The 19,882-nt window shown below is 40.0% G+C and overlaps 1 protein-coding gene across 2 annotated transcripts in view; it reads left to right on the forward strand.

The window, feature by feature from the left end:
- The window catches only part of CSMD3 (CUB and Sushi multiple domains 3), a 1,240,207-nt gene that overhangs the window by 124,425 nt on the left and 1,095,900 nt on the right, over positions 1 to 19,882 (forward strand). For both annotated transcript variants that reach the window (XM_084620231.1, XM_084620232.1), the window contains exon 2: positions 15,254 to 15,476. In XM_084620231.1, the coding sequence (XP_084476357.1) occupies positions 15,254 to 15,476 (223 nt within the window). The remainder of the gene's footprint in view (positions 1 to 15,253; positions 15,477 to 19,882) is intronic.

Consider the following 19,882-nt stretch of genomic DNA (forward strand, 5'->3'; position numbering starts at 1 on the left):
CCTCCACCTGTCACAGGTGTTACTCCTCAGTAACCCCTGCAGATTTTTGCTGTAGACTAGTTTGATTACTAAGAGTAAGAAATCTACTAGTGAGAATTTTTTAAAACCTGAAAAGCTTTATCTCGAGAAGAGGTGAGTTATTTTCTTCTCCCTCTTCAAACTCAAAAACTGGCTGCTGGGATTTTGCTCAAACTTTAAAAAGTGACCAAAACAACCCTCCCCAGCAACAACAGCAAATTTCCTCTGCCTTCTGGCACCAATGAAGCATGAAAAATTTCAGCTCAAAGGTGAATCATCTTGAAAAGTTATGAGCAAATGAAAAAGCAAAGGAACCCATTAATACTTCAGAAAGAACTATTGCTAGTGCCACAATTAGAGGAACTCATGGTACATCATTTATTACTTTAATAGCCAGAATGGACATAAAACGTTATTCTGCAATGGACCTGGATTGCATACTCTTTGAGCAAGAAATGTGTCTTAATACCAGTTGGTACTGTGCCTACAGCAATGGTAATTGATGTTGTTGTTCTGGGCACAGCCACAATACAAAAAATGTGTTATAAAAATACTAGCATTGGTTAAAGTGTTTTTCTTTATTAAAACCTTTTTTGATGGACAAATCATTTTTTTTGTTGAAAGATTTTGGTTGTAAGGTTTTCAGTTTTTCAGCAAAACCCCAAACCTTTTAATGAAGGGGAAGAAAATCCCAATGAGCTCTGAATCCTTGTGGCAACCCAGTTAAGGCCTGGATGCTCCAGGGCAGTTGCCCCTTCGTTTTCCCATCTGATTCTCATAAGAGGTATCTTTTGGGATCTTAACCAAAGCAAATTTATCAAAAACAACTCAATGCTCCCCATGCTATGAGTAAAAACATGATAAAGTACTGGTAATAAAAGAAAAATCCTATTAAAATTATTAATGATATAAAATACATACTTGGCTGTAAGATCCCCAAGTTCATATGCTTGAAATTATAGGAAAAAAAATGAGCAAAGATGCTGCTGCTTGAACGTCTCTGACCATACCCTCTCTCCTTTAAGCTATTTCAATCCTTCTTTGATCTTTAGCAGAGCAGTGTCAGAGAGCCAGCCTAGTGTCAAGTCCTTCACATTGGAGTCAAATAGGCTTTAGAGTCTATGGCCCTTTACATTAAAGGTATCAACAGTGTGTCCTTGTGAGTCAACAGTGTGCCCTAGTTGAGTCAACAGTGTGCCCTTGTTGCCAAGAAGGCCAATGGCATTTTGGGATGTATAAGTAGGGGCATTGCCAGCAGATCAAGGGACGTGATCGTTCCCCTCTATTCGACATTGGTGAGGCCTCATCTGGAGTACTGTGTCCAGTTTTGGGCCCCACACTACAAGAAGGATGTGGAAAAATTGGAAAGAGTCCAGCGGAGGGCAACAAAAATTATTAGGGGACTGGAACACGACTTATGAGGAGAGGCTGAGGGAACTGGGGATGTTTAGTCTGTGGAAGAGAAGAATGAGGGGGCATTTGATAGCTGCTTTCAACTACCTGAAAGGGGGTTCTAAAGAGGATGGATCTAGACTGTTCTCAGTGGTAGGAGAGGACAGGACAAGGAGAAATGGTCTCAAGTTGCAGTGGGGGAGATTTAGGTTGGATATTAGGAAAAACTTTTTCACTAGGAGGGTGGTGAAACACTGGAATGTGTTACCTAGGGAGGTGGTGGAATCTCCTTCCCTAGAAGTTTTTAAGGTCAGGCTTGAGAAAGCCCTGGCTGGGATGATTTAGTTGGGGATCGGTCCTGCTTTGAGCAGGGGGTTGGACTAAATGACCTCCTGAGGTCCCTTCCAACCCTGATATTCTATGATTCTATGATTTAGTTTGTTTTTTGTTTATCATAACAACAGCCGGAAGAAAAAAACCTTATTATTTACATCATATTTGTTCAAGTTTCTGTCTAGGAGCAGACATTTCTCTCTTTCCTGTGCCAATAGACCTTCTCATTGTGCTTCCCAAATACATCCCACACTGAATTTTGCTGCCTTGGACAATTAATCAAATGCAATTGCAAATTAATGTTAGTGTATTATAACTGTAGTAGCCAAAGGCCAATAGCATCTTTTGTAACAGTGACATAAATGGTATTTGCACCTCTTCTTTAAAGCTATTGCAGAACCTACCTTTTTAAAAAGATGAAAATTCAGTAAAATATGACTTCTAATTTGCAGCAGAATTAGAAGACTCTCTTCTGTATAGAAGATAGTAATAACTAGCTATTCCAGAATGTTGTTTTGACAAGTAGGCAGTGAGTTAATAGTACAACACTTTTTTTTTTTTTTTTGCTTTTGCTTTTGCCTATGTCTGTCTTTCAGAGAAATTTCAAGGAGAATCCAAAGCAGGAGTTTTTAGGTTTCTTCTTAGAAACTTGATTTTTTTAAAAAAAGGCAATCCCAGTTTTGTGAATGACAGGCTTTTTAGGTTGCTTACGTCTAAAACAAATCTGACCTCATGTTGAGGGGTGTCTTTTCATAAAGAAGGCATTTGTGAGTATAGGAAGATTGAGTACAGAAAGGGTAATCATGGAGAGCTCCCCCTTTCCCTTTTCATAGATTTTTTTATTTCTATTGGCAGAACTCCCTTAAAGCAGCATCTCCTCAATTTTCTCTTAAATCTCTTATCACTCAGTCTTCCAAGCCTTTTCTAACCTTGTTGAGGCTCACTTCAATCCACCACCAATATTTATTTGATTATGTTTAGCTCATACTTGATTACTTCCTGGAACTTTTTTGGTCGTTTGCTGCTTTTTTTGTTTTGTTTTAAATCTCATCTTAGCCGAACTCAAGGGAGGAAGGCAACCTCTGATGCTTCAGAGGGAAATATATCCACTTATAAAAGATCACATGCTACTTTCTCAAATCAATTACTTAACTAGCTATGCTGGGTGACTTAGTTTTGCAGTATCTTACTCCCTGTCAGCTGTCTGAGACTGCTGCTGGATTCCAAATAACCAGATGTGATGTACTGAAGCTGGTGCTTTTTCTCTGGGTTTTAAATAAAATGTAACTAAATTCAGTGTTACATTTACTATTCTGCTATATGCCAATTAGTGTGAAATATGTAATTACATCTTCTGGCCATTTTAACTTTAATTTAAAAGAATACTACTAAATGTATGTAATATCTTAGCAAGTTACTTTTGCTGTAGCTTTCTGTAAGGCCTCTTCTACATTCCATTAGTGCTGTCATAGGCCTGGTGTATATCAACATAATTATGGTACTCAGGGTGTGGATTTTTCAGACCCTGAGCTCTGTAGCTATGCTGACCTAACCCCTGGTGTAGAAACCAGGAAGCATTCTTCTGTCAACCTAGCTATCATCAGTCAGGGAGGTGGTGTTCTTACAGTGATGGAAAATACTCTTCTGTCACTGTAGGCTGCTTCTACACGCTAGAGTTATGCTGGCATAGCTATGCCACGATTGTTTCCTTACAATAAACATGGTCTAAGATCCAAACCAAGACTAATTTCTTATCCATTCTGTTCACAACACTAACTTATCCATCAGGGCACGACATCATTGGGGGAGGGATAGCTCAGTGATTTGAGCATTGGCCTGCTAAACCCAGGGTTGTGAGTTCAATCCTTGAGGGGGCCATTTAGGGATTGGGGGCAAAAATTGGAGATTGGTTCTGCTTTGAGCAGGGGGTTAGACTAGAGGACCTCCTGAGGTCTCTTCTAACCCTGATATTCTATGATCTGATATTAAACTTCTTAGTTGCTGTAGTCTGAATGGTCCAGCTTCTTAAATAGGAATTGTAGCATTTGCCTGGGAAAGAATGCAATGGTTAAGGCTGTGAATGGTTTAGCCAAGCCATAAACTTCTAATGCTATTCCTCTAAGCTTTGCTTCAAGCGGAGTCCTAAAGAGTTGGGCTTTGCGGCATATGAAGCAGGTGGAGATTTTCCAGAGAGCTTCCAAGTTCTGCTGTGTAGAGGCTGTAAAAGTACTCTGGTTTGTAACTGGAACCTTCCATGAACCTGGAGGCAGCAATAGGATATGCTCTTACATTTTGAAGCAAGATATGAAAGTCTCTTCTTTAAGGAAACAATGTTAATTGAAACTAACACAATTGCATGTACCACCTGTAGCGGCCGCTGGTCATCCCTCCCCATCAAGGTCGGAGGGAGGCCATTTTGCCTCACTATATCACACAATAAATGGTCAATTTGTAGGCTTCTGGCCCTTCAACTGAGCTGAGCGCTAATCAGTCTATGGCCCAAACCTCCTGGAGGGGCAGACAGCAATTTATACAGTCTTGGACTCTGATGCTCTGGGCAGGGCAGACCAGAGAGCAGTCTTTAGCCAACCTTCTGGCTAGAGCAGATCGCAAATACACAAAGCACAAGTCGTCAGGCCTAGTTGAGTAGGCCGCCAACCCAGAGGTGGGGTTGGCAGCAGGTGGTAGGAGGACCCAGGCTCACCCTAGTCCACCAGGTCCTACCCCGGGGACCTAACAGTGGTGAGGGATCCTGCCACTGAGTCAGCAGGGATCCTACCACAATGCAGACTCCTACTGTGACAGCACCACTAGACTAATGTCTGTGTTCCTTGGACTATTTCCTAACACAGTCCATTGGCAGGGCTCTGTCAGTCTCTGATTCCTCAGTCTTCTCTGAGTAAATGGCAGCGGGCAGACCCAGCAGCTCCTCACCGCACTCTGTCTCCTCTGGGGTCAGGGTGCTACATGGCTCAGTAGTGGAGCTGGAAGCCTGCAGTGGGCTAGAGACATCTGGCTCCAGCCCAACTGAGCTGAAAGGCCCGCCTCTTATCCTTCCCGTCCTTCCCCTCTGCTTCCAGTATGGGAGGCAGGCCCAACTTGTCTCCGCCCACCAGGAGAGGGGAGTGGTGCCTCCCCATCAAGCTCAGAGGGAGGCCAGTAGGATGATCATGACAGAACTGCAAACAAACACTAGTAATTTATACTTAAAACACTTTTATGTGAAATTGGTTTATTTGATATAAATGTCCTGAGTATAATGGGCATCCAAGTTATTTTAATGTAGCTTAATTGTCAGCCTAGTGTATATAATGCTTTAGGACTCAATTAAATGATAAAATTATTTTGTCAGAAGGTTCAAATGGATCCCACTGTTACATGGTTCTTTGGTTTTGGCAATAACCTACAACTGCCTTTAATGCAAATGACAAGGATGGAAACAGGGTCTGGTTGTTCAAAAGGCTTACTATTTTATTAATTAACTCATAAATTTTGCTCTAAGATACGATATTTGGGGACTAATTAGGAGTTGGAGAACTCCATGCAAATCACGATATGGTATTTCTAAAATCCACAGAAATACTCCAGTCTATCCTAGGAGCTCAGAGTGTGCTGATAGCAATCTCTCTTACCCCTTTTCCTGGCTCTTCAGTAGAACTAAACCAGACAGTGTTTAAAAAAATGAAAAAAAATCTTCCTGTTTTAATGATAAACAATAACACTTTTTACATGTTACACTGAAGACTAGTTAGGCCCTTTGGCTTCTTTGTTAGCATTGCTGAGAGGGAACTATGACAATGAAATAACTAATAGAATCTATATTGTGCAACTGCTCTTGTATTACAGGGCATGTGTTCATTTCCTAGCACAGGGGACAATAACTGTGTAGTCAGAAATGAAGTCTTTATTTATTTATTTTCAGTCTTGTCTTTGATAAGCTATTCTTTTTATGGCTGCCAAGCTGCTGAGACTACTGTACTAATCTTCAATTTGTGACAAAGTTCCTCCTCTACCTTGTTTCAGAGTGGGTCTTGCACTTATTGGCAGATTTGCTTGCCTTGGAGCTTCACGGCAGCCCTCAGCTTGGCCGTATTTCTGAACCCAGAGTCTAGGTTGATTCCTCCTGTGTCTGACCAGGAGTTGGGAGGTTTGGGGGGAACCCGGCCCTGCCCCCTACTCTGGGTTCCAGCCCAGGGCCCTGTGGAATGCAGCTGTCTAGAGTGCCTCCTGGAACAGCTGTGCAACAGCTACAACTCCCTGGGCTACTTCCCCATGGCCTCCTCCCAACACCTTCTTTATTCTCACCATAGGAACTTTCTCCTGGTGTCTGATAATGCTTGTACTCCTCAGTCCTCCAACAGTCCACGTTCTCACTCTCAGCTCCTAGTACCTCTTGCTTCCAGCTCCTCACATGCGCACCACAAACTGAAGTGAGCTCCTTTTTAAACCCAGGTGCCCTGATTAGCCTGCCTTAATTGATTCTAACAGCTTCTTGATTGGCTGCAGGTGTTCTAATCAGCCTGTCTGTCTTAATTGTCTCCAGAAGGTTCCTGATTGTTCTGGAACCGCCCCTGTTACCTTACCCAGGGAAAAGGGACCTACTTAACTTGGGGCTAATATATCTGCCTGTAGCCATCTGGCCCGACCCTGTCACAAATTGTAGATGTTCAATTGTAGTGGGTATCTTCCACTTCAGAAGTAGAAGGATTTTTCTGGCCATTAATAAAGAAGCTGTCAGGATTTACAGCTCTTGAAGTGGGGAGATCATAGTTTAAGGTTGCTATTATTATGCCCAGGGGAAAGATGCAGGGGGCTGAATGAGATTGAGGCCAGCAACTAAATGATTTCAAATCTTTATCGTCTTTCCAAAAATTTAATACCTATCTACCATCTCCCCAGACATATATAACAGGATTCCCCTTCAGATTTGGCAGCATATGTTACAATCTGTCTTGCCCAGAGGGGATTTGTAATGTTCTGTGTGATGAGATTCCAAATGCCCTGGCTTATTTTTATGTCTAGTTCTGTCACCCAGCTGTTAGGCACAATAGCAAGATTACACTTCTCCATTAATATGAAGAAGGAGGCGACTATTTGGAACAGTGGGTCTCTGATCCAAAAGACAGGCGAAAAATATCTGTGGGAAATGGGGAAGAAATTCTGAAATTCTCTAGGAATGAAGGATGCTCAGACACCAGGGATGAAATGCTGGGAGTTTTGCCACTGACTTCTTTGGGGGACTGGATTTCATCTCATGGCAGTTGGGGAACTGTTAGAATCTAAACAGAACAGAAAAAGAGTACTAAGTCCTGAAGGGATGACTAGGGCCAGTATAATGTGACTGTGTAGAGGAGGTGGGAGGTGGGTGTTTTCAGGGAGAAATAGGTGACCATCTTTCTCTGCCAGTAACAGCTGATTTAAGCTTTTCACATGTCTGGAATGGTAAAAGAAGTAGGTGACATTTTTCAAACAACAGGTTTGTTGTTGTTTTTGTGGTTGTTGAAAAGGGCTTTCTTGTGAAATGAAAAATAGTTTCTTATGAAAAATATGTCTCATGACAATTTTATTGATATTTATATTTGTATACATCATAAAACTTGTTGACATTTTTTGTTTACCGAGACCCCAGTCTTCAGTCACTGAAAAAGTCAGCAATGGTTTCAATTAAAAAATAAATAAATAAATAAATAAATTGCAAGTCTCCCCCCCTCCCCTCCTGACACACACAAAAAGGTCCATTTAGACCGCTGAAAAACAGGTAAAATCTTTACCATTTTTCACAGATTTAACATTTTGGATTATTATGACTCTTTCTAATTCAGAGTCGAGCTGGGTGCAGAGTAGAGCTTCTCCCACTGACATAGCTACTGCCTCTGGTAGAGGTGGAGTTATGCTGATGGGAGATCTCTCTCCTGTCGGCACAGAGTGTCTTCACCAGATGCGCTACAGCAACACAGCTGCATCTGTGCAGCTGTGCCAATGTAGCATTCCTAGGGTAGCCCCTAGCCCCTACTCAGAGCATCACAGCTAAATACAAGGTGGAAAAATTTATTTAGCATAAATTCTTAACACATATTTCAAGGGACCATTCAAATTGAAGTGGCTCATTAACGTCCCTCTGAGTATAGGGAGAAAAGGAAGTGGAAGGGAAAGCAGTGGAAGACTGGATTTTTTCTGAAAATTTTAAGGGTTTTTTCCCTCTCCAACCTAAGCAATTTAGGAAAACTGACACAAATAAAACAAACATTTTATTTCAACATTTTGTCTAAATGAAATACTTTGATTTGTCAGTTTGAAATGACATTGTTCCACAAATTCATTTCATTATATTTTAAAAAAATCAAAAACATTTAAAAATGGTTAAGATCAAGACAAAACCTTTTGATTTTTGTCAAAGCAAAACCTTTTGTCTGACCCAAATGGGGCTGAGGGTAATTATTTTTCAGAATTTTCAGAAAATCAAAAAATCCATTATTTACACAACTCTAATTCAGAGTAGTTCTGGTGAATAAGGATTGGTAGGGAGGATGGAGGCTCCTTTCTGGCTCCTTTTTCAGCCTCCTCCTTCCTGGGGTGGAGTAGGAGTGAGCAGTTCCTGTGCTTCTCAGAATGCAGGGACCTTCTTTTTTGAAGTCTTGCACAGCCCCTCAAGGAGGGGCAGAGTCTTCTTGGGTACCCTTCCATCTCTATATAGGTGAGGAAAGGCCTCTTGCCATCTGGCCCAAAGAAAGGTGGCATCAGCCTAGATATGGGACAGGGCATGTGGGAGACGCTGAAATTCTTTTGAACCTGATATACTAAAGGTGGTGTGCTGGTTCTCTAATAGAAAAGTTATAGGAGAGGGAAGAATGTTTACCTGAGGGGAACCTATCTCTTTCAGTTGTAAGTACAGGGAGTCTACTTCAGATCTGTGAATCAAGCCTTGTGTTAGACTTCTGTTGATTTGAAATGGAACCAGCAATAGCTAGCTAAGTCTATTGAACCAGAGAGGAGAATTTACCCCTTTGGAAGGCACTGTTGCTCTCAAATAGGGTTCTAATCAGGTGGGAGAGGATACTTTACTTCATAGTATGGGCACATAGGAATTCCTCTAGGAAGTCATTGAATTGGCCACAATATTTTAAGCCAGTGCCAACAAATACTGGAATAGAACTGGCCTCTTTCATCCCTGCTCCCTGAGAGAGGGATGAATTTAGCCCAATATCTTCAGAAGAGCTTAATTGTCTTTGCTATAGCTTTAAAATGGTTATGAATAATAGATTAGAAGCTAAATTCCTAAAAAAATTCTTCTCTTGGATGTAGTTTTATTTATTAGAGACATTCTATTATGTCAACAAATTAGTGCAATTTCTGATAAGCTTGCAGAGAGGAAACACTCCAACACCACTCCTTGTCCATGAGTAACAAAACAATTGAAGAGCACTTTTAGTGCTTTGCGGCACAAAGATGAAATGAAAAGGCAATGTGGCTAATTTTAAAAAATCTTGACTCTACTGAAAGTTTTAAGAGCAGATCTGAACAGTTTATTTTTTACATTTTACAAACATAGGATCTGTGACATTTTAGCAGCGTTTATATTGGCTCCATAAAAGCAATGGACATGCCCACTGGAACAAAGAGCTTAGTTTAAATGTAGAGAAAGGGTGACTGAGGAAAAGGGAAGGAAGGAAGAGAGAAAAGAACTCCAAAATATATAAATATTGCTCTTGGGAGAATATTATTGTAGAATCGAAATGGATAATTTTATTTGATTTTACTTTGCCCTGGCTTCTTTTGCAAATGGGCAGTCATCATACTGGAAATACAAGGTTGCTGGGATTGTGGAAAGCTAGCTGTAAGAAGGGATATTTCAGGAGAGGTTTGAAAGAGGGGAGAAAGGTTGTGTGAATTACTTAGGTGGAAACTATGGTAGCATTGGGTATGGTTGAAAAAGGTGCAGAATTGAAAGTGGGAAGAAGCAATGAAAGTCCTGAAGGGAAATACAAAAATGTAGGACATGGAAAAGAAGAAGAGGAAATTCAATCTGATAAATAGATGGAAGGGGTTGGACCTTGACAGTGAGTTGAAGTGTGAACTTGGTACGAAGAATGAAAGCCAGTAAAAAGACAGGTAGGAAGTGAGGTTTATTTCTATGATAGCACAATGTTCTGGAAAAATGGAGGAGAACTAGGGCATGAGTCAGGTCTTTAGCAATAGAATCAAAGAAAATGGGTTGATTTCAAGATGTTGCAAAGAGAAGGTAACTGGGCTTGGTGAGAGTATGTGTTATGGGGAGGGAGGAACAGCAGAGAGGAGTCCAAGAAGGCACAAAGACTGCATGTCCTGATTAAAGGGAGGACAGGGGAGTTAACTAATAGAGCAACTGGGAAAAAGGGAAAGTTTAGAGAGAAATGTGGTTTAGTAAGAAAGATGAGAGATTTATTTTGAAAAGGTAGTGGGTCATCCGTGGAGAGAGAGGAGATGAGATAGACAGAATGGGATGGATTTCTTTCTCTAAGGCAGCTGTCACTGACATGTAAGTGCTGAGATCCAATTTCAGCCATAAAGCTAGATTTATGGCACATCTGTGTAAAGGTGTTAGCTGAAACCATGGAAGCAAGTGAGAACACCTAAGAAGTAAGTGTGTAGAGTGTGGGGGAGGAGAGGAACAAGCATTGAAACATGAACACCACCAACATGGAAGGAGGGAGAAAGAAGAATTATTGAAAGTGGCACTGAAGGAGTTTTCAAAGGGGTAGGAGGAGACTCAGAAGAGTAGTCACACTGAAATTAATTGAAGAGATGATCCTTGAGAAGAAGGGATTGGTCCATGTTGTCAAAGGCAATAGAGAGACCAAAGACAGAGTGTGGAACAGTGCTGCTTAGCCATGGCAAGGAGAAGGACAGTTGGTTGAGTAAAGGGGGTGGAAGCTAGACTGAAGAAGATCAGAGTTTTGGGAATGGAATTTTGGTTCTGTGAGTAGACAGATTTTGGAAAGAGCTGTAAGGTGATGCAGTGGAATAAGGATGATGTGACTGAGGGAGGTTTTAAGGACAGGAAGCACAATGTGTGTTTGAAGATGGATGGTAATGAGACAGAGGAAAGAGTGAGAACCTGGAGATAAGAAAGAGGTTAGAGGGATGGGGATGTGTATTACAGATGTAAAGAGACCTTAACCATAAAGACTGGGATAAAGGAGGGCATATATGAGAAGAAATCAGAGGCATGTGGAGAGCTCATGTGCTACTGAATAGGCTCAATTCTGTCCCAACATTAATGTGGCAATATTCTGGGTACAGATCTAGCAGTAAAAGGAGACAGAGAAGATTTTGTGTTTAGGATCACTAATTTAGTTAGCAACTGTTTTGTTCTTGGTTTTTGGTAATCAATGTTACTGAATTGACCACATGTTATTACAATGGATGCCGCTATAAAACTGGTTAAGCAAAAGAGCAGTTCTCGGAAGGCAAGGAAACTTTGTGCACGTGTGCATACGTGCGCGTGTATGTGAGAGAGAAAGAGAGAGAACACATTTTTTGGCTAGGAACAGGGCAAAACTGAAAAAGAAAAGAATCTTGTAATGGGCAAAGTTAGAGTAGTTATTGCATTTTCAGGAACAGGAAGAGCATAGGTGTGGAGTAAGCACATGTTGTCTTAAGAGAGGGGAATGAAAGATTCAAGTGTAGGGGAGAGGGCAGAATTGAAGAAGACTATGACCATGGAGCCAACAGAATGGAGGACAATCAAGAATAGGAGGACAAAGCTGACAGCACTGGAGAAGTCAGAGTTTGACAGACTGAATATTGTGGAAGAAATGAAATGATTATCTGAGGAAGCATGTGTGAATGAGGGAAGGGAGAGGGAACTTGCAAAGGTGGCGAGAGCAAGAACAGTGCTCCATGAAGTGCGTCAACCATGTTTTGACAATGTAATTAAACATGATCAATGCAAACAACCTTTTGCAAATTGAAAAGTTAGAATCAGAATAAATAAACTGAATTTAATAGAAATAAATAAGGGCATATTGTTCTGATTATATTCATTTTCACATTTAATTAAGTGAATACTTCACTTTTTACTTTTACCTTTTGCAGACTTTCTAGTCTGAGACACCATTCTCTTGAAATGAGAATGAAATAATTTGCAACTAATACTTACATTTTGAATTCTGTGTGCAGTTCTGAGATCTACAGATGAAAAAGACCACAATACAAAAGTGCTAAGTGTTATCTCATCACTAATTATGTCTTATGTAAATAATTTAGATGTTTTAACATCTAATGAGAGCCAGTTATTAAGTAACCTTGTATTGTACATTGAATAGTTCCAAGTTAGACCATCAGAGTTGAAGAGTTCAAGTAAAGAAGTATTACAGAATGAATTATCTGAATGCAGAGATTAAAGGAGTTGGTGTATAGATTCCGTTGACATGTTCTCCTATTAAAGGTCAAAAAAGCATAACTAGTCAAAATCAAACTTCAGTTTTGTTTTTGATGCTCCAGAACTGAATAAATGTCTTATGACACAATGTATATTACCATTGTGGTAACCATTAACTCTCTTTGAAAGAGAATATAGAATTACACCATTTTGCAAAATATGAATAATTACATTAGGACTTGGATGAGGGAATAATAGATGTATATGTAGAAGAAAAAGTAGATTCTTAAAAGATGAAAATACAAGCAGAATGAGGCCCAATATTAATAATGTTATGTTCAGTATTAACTGTCACTTAATCTTACATGATATTTCATTGTTTCTCTTCAGTTAAATCCTCATTTAGAATATGATAACTTTAATCTCCTGTTTAGATACAGATTTTTTCATCATATCCTGTATATCTTTATACTGAATTTAATAAGCAAAATAATGTTAAAGAAATTGGACAACATATATGCTATCTCTAAGCAAGGGGCAGCACATAGTGGCAGTGTCTCAGGAGCAGACTAGGGACTGAATGATGACTTTGGGCCACACTTCAATCCTCTCTTGTTCCCACTTTTTTGCTTTGGAGAAGGGGCTGAAAATAATCTTCAACAACCTCATACCTAGTGCAAGTTGAGGAGGCAAAGTCAAGGCTCACCTATTTGGGTAGGGAGGGGAGTAGCTGTTCTTTTCCTTCCAGCATTGTGACCCACAATGAACTTCTGTGCAGCTTCAGAATATTTGCTAAAATCTGCTACTGTTTTTAACCAAATGTATTAGTCTATATTATTAGAGCTGGCCCAAAACAAATAGAAAAAGCTAGGTGCAGCTCTCCATCATGTTCTTCCTCTATTGTGTTCAAAGATGGAGTTCCCGTATAGATGCAATGTTAGAAAAGCTTAAACTGATGAAGATTTTAGAAAACTTGTTACTGAGAAGGTTGTGCTTCTCCTGGATCTTTGCGAATTTCATCCGGGATTCTGTGGCACATAACTAGTAAATAATTCAGCTTTATTTGGTGGAGTCTTTTCCATTCAAACTATATCCCAAAAGTTTTTAGAGAGGTAAATTATACAGTCTGAGTTAAATAATAAAAGATCATTTTCAGATGAGATTTAAAAATAGATCGAGTTGATGAGGCAGAGATGCAGGAAGAGATAAATAAAACAGACTCTTCTGACAATGGAAGCTGCTGACAGCTGAAAGTGAGCAGGCAAATGTGACATGAAAATGAATCCTCTGATCTAATTTACAGCAGTTGGTAAACCTCATATGGTGTGACTGTAAGACCAGACAAGGCAATTCCAAAATGCCTTCCACCGAGGAGCTTTCCCTTTCTTTTGTTGTTGTACACCTGTGGCATGGTGCTATGCAAAGTAAAATAGCAATAAAAGGAGTTCCATAAGTGCCAGCTTCTATCTAGCAGTGAGGGAGGTAAACTTAGACATAGACGATGGGAAGAAACTGAATCTGTTCTTCCCACTACTAACCTCAGGGAAATGTATTTTATGGGATGATCACATGATCTTTGTAGAAGATTTCTGCATAATGCTTCAGAGGAAGGGGTGGACACACATGCTTGTCGACATGCATGCTTGAGAGAAAAATTATTTAATGAGTTAAATCATATGTATGTGAGCTGTGTGTCTCAATACTTAGATTTATAAGTGCCAAAATATGAACAAATCCTATTTACTGAGCAACATTACATACATTGAAAATACACAATAAGGTTAATCACAAAATAATATAAATATATTAAGTGTAGCTCATCCCACTTTGAGACATTAAATATCTTCCAGCAAGTATAAGAAAATAAAGCTAAACCATAATGCAAATGGCTCTATGACTCTCTGCTTACCCTGATCCCAAATCCCGGGGAAAGGGAGCGGGGAGATGGATTTAGGAGGATACCAGGAGGGCTAACAAATCTAATTTGTAATTGATCTGGACTAAGGAGATGCAGGAGTGAATTCCAAAATGAAGGACTCCTCATGCATGATACTCTGCTAGCAGCCCCTTTCCTCTTATAATAAAGGCGGACCAACTCAAGTGCCTTAGCTGTGGCAGTCTGGCACAAGAAGAGTGGCAATCTCTCAGGTAATCAGGCTGTGAACTTTTCTTAGTTAATAGTAATACTCTGAGTTCAACCCAGAAACCTATTAGCAGCCAATGCAGTTCCTTATGCTCTGATATCATGTGCTCCCAATGGAAAAATCCACTTAACAACCAGATGGAGACATTCTATGCTAGCTTTAGTTTTGGAACAGCCCCCCCAAAAGTTAATTACAATAACCTAATTTGGAGGTGACACATATATCATTGGAGAAAGAATATTGTATTAGTCTCTCATGGAAAAAAATACTCCTGACCAGTCATCATTTTGATGCCCAAGAGCAGCTTAGAATCTTATACCTAATATGCATCTGTATTACAAATTGTGGTCACAGTTCCTCTGACAGGAGAGCAAATATAATTTCAGGTTTCAGAGTAGCAGCCGTGTTAGTCTGTATTCGCAAAAAGAAAAGGAGTACTTGTGGCACCTTAGAGACTAACTAGTTTCAATTTTTCTGCCTCCTTTCCACAACACACTGACACAATCTCAGTCTCTTCTGAATGAAGTCACGTGCAGCTTGCTACCCCTTCATTCAAGATTCCACCCAAACTCATCATCTTAATAATGATATAGCTTCTTTTCAATGGTAACATTAGCTGTGAGGGAATCTGCACTGTTTTCCCCTCTTGAACATTAATTTTCTGCTGTTTGGCTGCTTCAAAAATTTGCCTTTTGCCCGGAATCATGGACAAGCAACTTTCTTAGAAGATGTTGGGAAAAAAAACCATCACATTTCTGTATAGTTGCTATAAAATGTTGTCCAGAGCCTTCCATATTGCTTGTATGACATTTGACTTCATTATATGTATCTTTCTACAGTACATGGTAATGATATTCTAAGCTTTGTCACTTCTAAGATAGCATAGGCCAATTGCATGTCATAATAATTTATTTTGCTGATTAATAGAGACCATGAATTCCATTGGCATATTTTACTGTATGTCTTTGTTAGCATGTTATTAATCTACTCTTTTCTCTTCTTTCAGGGTTTATTTATACCTGTGGTGGAACTTTAAAAGGTCTTAATGGCACTATAGAAAGTCCTGGCTTCCCATATGGATATCCAAATGGTGCAAACTGTACATGGATAATAATAGCAGAAGAACGAAACAGAATACAGATTGTCTTTCAGTCTTTTGCTCTAGAAGAGGAGTATGATTATTTATCATTATATGATGGACACCCTCATCCTGCAAACTTTAGGACAAGGTAAATGATGAACACTACCCTATGGAAATGTAATTTTTCTATTGCTGCGTTAAATGTATTTAACAAGATCAAAACTAAGGTCTTTGAAGTGTGTCTCTTTACTGTATCTCTTACTCAGACCAGACATTGTATAGATTCTATGAGGTGTGCCACCACATTTGTTTAAAGGAAATAGATAAATATTTGTAGCAATAATAGCAAATTTGTTGTTGTTTTTTTAAATCTATAGAGGTTTTTCTCATTGTTCAAACTGATATTTATCGGCTCGCTTTTACCCCTGGACTGTGTGCAAAGTTCAGTCAGTAAGTTTTGGAGCTTCCAAAGATATGTTCACTAAAATATGTTCCAGTAGCATGCACCAGGTGCTTCCATACTGTAAAGGGGATGAGTTTGAGAGAGGCATGAATTAAAAAAAAAAAAAAAAAGAAAAAGAAAAAGAAAAAAAGGATTCTATTGCGATATTTTACCTTTTTGCAGGAGTTCATCTGCATTCTCATTAAGAGCAAACCCCTTTTACCTTATTCTCACACATAACTTCTGCTTAACTTCTGTACCCGGAAAGATAATGGAGCAAATAAAATCAATTTGTAAACATCTAGAAGATAATAAAGTAATAAGTAACAGTTAGCATGGATTTGTCAAGAACAAATCTGATAGCTTTCTTTGACAGGGTAACAAGTCTTCTGGATGGGGCAAAGCGGTAGACATGGTATATCTTGACTTTAGTAAAGCTTTTGACACTGTCTAGCATGATGTTCTCATAAACAAACTAGGGAAATACAATCTAGATGGAGCTACTGAAAGGTGGGTGCAAAACTGGTTGGAAAACCATTCCCAGACAGTAGTTATCAGTGGTTCACAGTCATGCTGGAAAGGCATAACGAGTGGAATCCTGAAGGGATCAGTTCTGGGTCCGGTTCTGTTCACTGTATTCATCAATAATTTAGATAATGGCATAGAGAGTACACTTATAAAGTTAATGGATGATACCAAGCTGGGAGAGGTTGCAAGTGCTTTGGAGGATAGGATTAAAATTCAGAATGATCTGGACAAACTGGAGAAATGGTCTAAAGTAAATAGGATGAGATTCAATAAAGACAAATGCAAAATACTCCGCTTAGGAAGGAACAATCAGTTGCAGACATACAAAATGGGAAATGACTGCCTAGGAAGGAGTACGGCAGAAAGGGATCTGGGGGTCATAGTGGACCCCAAGCTAAATATGATTCAACAGTATAACACTGTTGCAAAAAAAGGGAACATCATTCTGGGATTTCTTAGCAGGAGTGTTGTAAGCAAGACACAAGAAGTAATTCTTCCACTTTACTCCATGCTGAATAGGCCTCAACTGGAGTATTGTGTCCAGTTCTGGATACCACATTTCAGGAAAGATGTGGACAAATTGGAGAAAGTCCAGAGAAGAGAAACAAAAATGATTAAAGGTCTAGAAAACATGACCTATGAGAGAAGATTATAAAAATTGTGTGTGTTCAGTCTGGAAAAGAGAAGACTGAGACATGACATAACAGTTTTCAAATACACAAAGGGTTGTTAGGAGGAGGAGGGAGAAGAATTGTTCTTCTTAACCTCTGAAGATAGGACAAGAAGCAATGGGCTTAAATTGCAGCAAGGGAAGTTTAGGTTGGAGATTAGGAAAAACTTCCTAACTGTCAGGGTGTTTAAGCACTGGAATAAATTGCCTAGGACGGTTGTAGAATCTCCATCATTGGAGATTTTTAGGAGCAGGTTAGACAAACACTGTCAGGGGTTGGTCTAGATAATACCTAGTCCTGCCATGAGTGAAGAGGACTGGATGATCTCTCTAGGTCCCTTCCCGTCCTATGATTCTATCTTTGCACTGACTTGGACCTCTGGGTATGGTAAATATCTTGTACTGTCAGCGTTTCTCAAACTTGGGGTCCCAATCCAAAGGGGGCTGTGGGGGCCACAAGGCTATTGTGGCGGGGGGGGTGGGGGGTTGCATTGCCATGTTTACTTCTATGCTGCCATCAGAGCTTAGCGGCTGGAGAGTGGTGGACACTGGCTGACCACCCAGCTCCGAAGGCATTGCTGCAGCCAACAGCAGCCCAGAAGTAAAAGTGGCAATACCATATCATGCCACCCTTCTTTCTGCACTGCCGTTGGCAGTGGTACTGCCTTCAGAGCAGCCAGGAGAGGTTCCTGGAGGTGGGTCTGACCCACCCCAAGGAGTGTCCCCTGCAGGGGAAGAGGAAGTCCCGTCTCTCAATAGCCCTGCCAGCACCAGCAGCTGGAGCCTGGCATATAGTAGAATCCCTTGGCCAGGACACCCCCATCCTTGCCCGACCCTGGCGCCAGGCCCAGCACCCTGGCACTCTGGAGTTAAAGGGGCCTTGGACTGGCTGGGGCGGTGTGGGCACCCAGCTCTGAAGGCAGCTCAGTTGCCAGCAACAGTGCAGAAGTAAGGGTGTCAATACCACAACCACCCTACAATAGACTTGTGTCACCCCCAAAGCACCTTTATGGTTGGGATTTCCCCAGTTATAACACCATGAAATTTCAGATTTAAGTATCAAACTGTGAAATTTATTATTTTTAAAATCCTGTGACCATGAAATTGACCAAAATTTACCATGAATTTGGTAGGGCCCAGCCTATGTAAATGTTGATTTTATTTATTATAATCATTGTACTAACACACGTCCTTCACAAAGAAAATGCAATAATGTCACAAAAAGAAAATTAGGTCAGAACAAATTCTCCATCTCAAATTTTTGTGAGGATGAATGCTCTCTGTCACTCGATTATTATCCAGTTGGGGACTGGATGGTGCATCATGCATAATTGACTGTTTGGCCTCTCTTTGTATTCCCACAGCTGCTTTTATACTTCATGTTGTATCACTGCTTGCAGACAATACAAGTATTTAGCTCCAATCCAGTTTTGAGGCTCTCCCTGAGGCTGAGGAAATCAGGTGCATTCTCTGAAGAAGGTATAGGTTTGCTAATATGAAGGATAGAGTCAATAAGGTCTGTCTTATTTGAGACCTGAATGATTACTTATTAGTAATTTCTACAGTGTCATAAATGAGCATAGTGCTTTACAGAAGGAAAAAAAAAACAGTTGTATACCCTTAGAAGCTTAAAGTCTAAATTAGTACTACAAGGACTGATAAAGGAGCAGGGAGAGGAGAGGCACAAAGGTGGTTATTATGGGAAGAAGTAGAAGAAAACATTAAAAGATTGTGGATACTGGATGCATATAACTGGCAAAACTTCTCCATGTAGACAAGCCATGAGAGCCAAATCACTCTTCTATCATTAATCTATATATTTTTTTGAGCTGCAGTCCTTTTAGTAAAATAACTTCTTTATGTCCCCAGACTTTGTTCATATGGGTTGTGGGGCAAAGTCACCACTAGTGAACCAACATTCCAGAATCCCAAACCTTATCCAGCTTTGTATTTATGCTTTTTTTCCAGTCCTAGGCTTGTTCAAAATTTGCAGTCATTAGCACACCTAAGCAATTGTTTTCACATCATTAGTTAGCTTTAACTGGCTTGGATCCATATAGATGTTGAGTAATAACAGTAGGAAAGTATGGGAGGTGTCACATTCTATTGTTTTTTATTGTATGGGCTCCAAGATGTTTGAGTATTTTTATGTCAAACTGTAGAGAAAGAAAATTGCCTGAGTATATATTCAATGTACTGAATATATATTCAATGTACATGAAAAGTTTAAGGCTGTGAAATGAATAAAATCCATTTAATATCTCTCAAGATAATATATTTTTGAGTGCTCTATAAAGGACTGCAGTTGCACAATGAAAGTATTGTTTCTCCTTTTTGATCTGAGCAGTTAGCCAAAATCCAGGTTTTTGCAAGTTGTTTCCCTTAGGAGGACGCTTGATGATAGTGTCAGATATTTCACTGATACAGTCCTCTTTATTTACAAAGAATGTATAGAAAGGATTGTTTCCTTGAATACAGTAGCAATCAAAACAGGAGGCCATTCTTTTGCTAACAGTCCCAAACCTCCTTCCAGACAGCAATCAACTCCAAAGCTTCTCTCACATACACAGTTCCATCCAACAATCTCCAACCCCATGTATTTGCATTCAGACCCAGAGAAAAACCATTCAGACTGGCTGGCTCTTCTCCTACTCCAGCTTTGCACGTGGCCTGTCTTTTGGATGGTGGCTCCTATTGTCTTTGTATAAAGGACCTTTTTTTACACTTAGCCTAAATAAAGAGCAGTTATTACACCCACCTGCTTCAGTGAGCTTTCAGCATTACAGTATATTTGAATACTGAAGTCAGTGACTCCAAAGAAGAAAACTTTAAATCAGGTTTGAATATGGCATTTTGCAAATGGTCTTCTTTAAATAGTAGGCAGGGGTTGGAAGCAGCACCCAATATTAAGGTT

This window comes from Lepidochelys olivacea, assembly GCF_965140295.1.
Source record: "Lepidochelys olivacea isolate rLepOli2 genome assembly, chromosome: 2".
NCBI lineage: Eukaryota > Metazoa > Chordata > Testudines > Cheloniidae > Lepidochelys > Lepidochelys olivacea.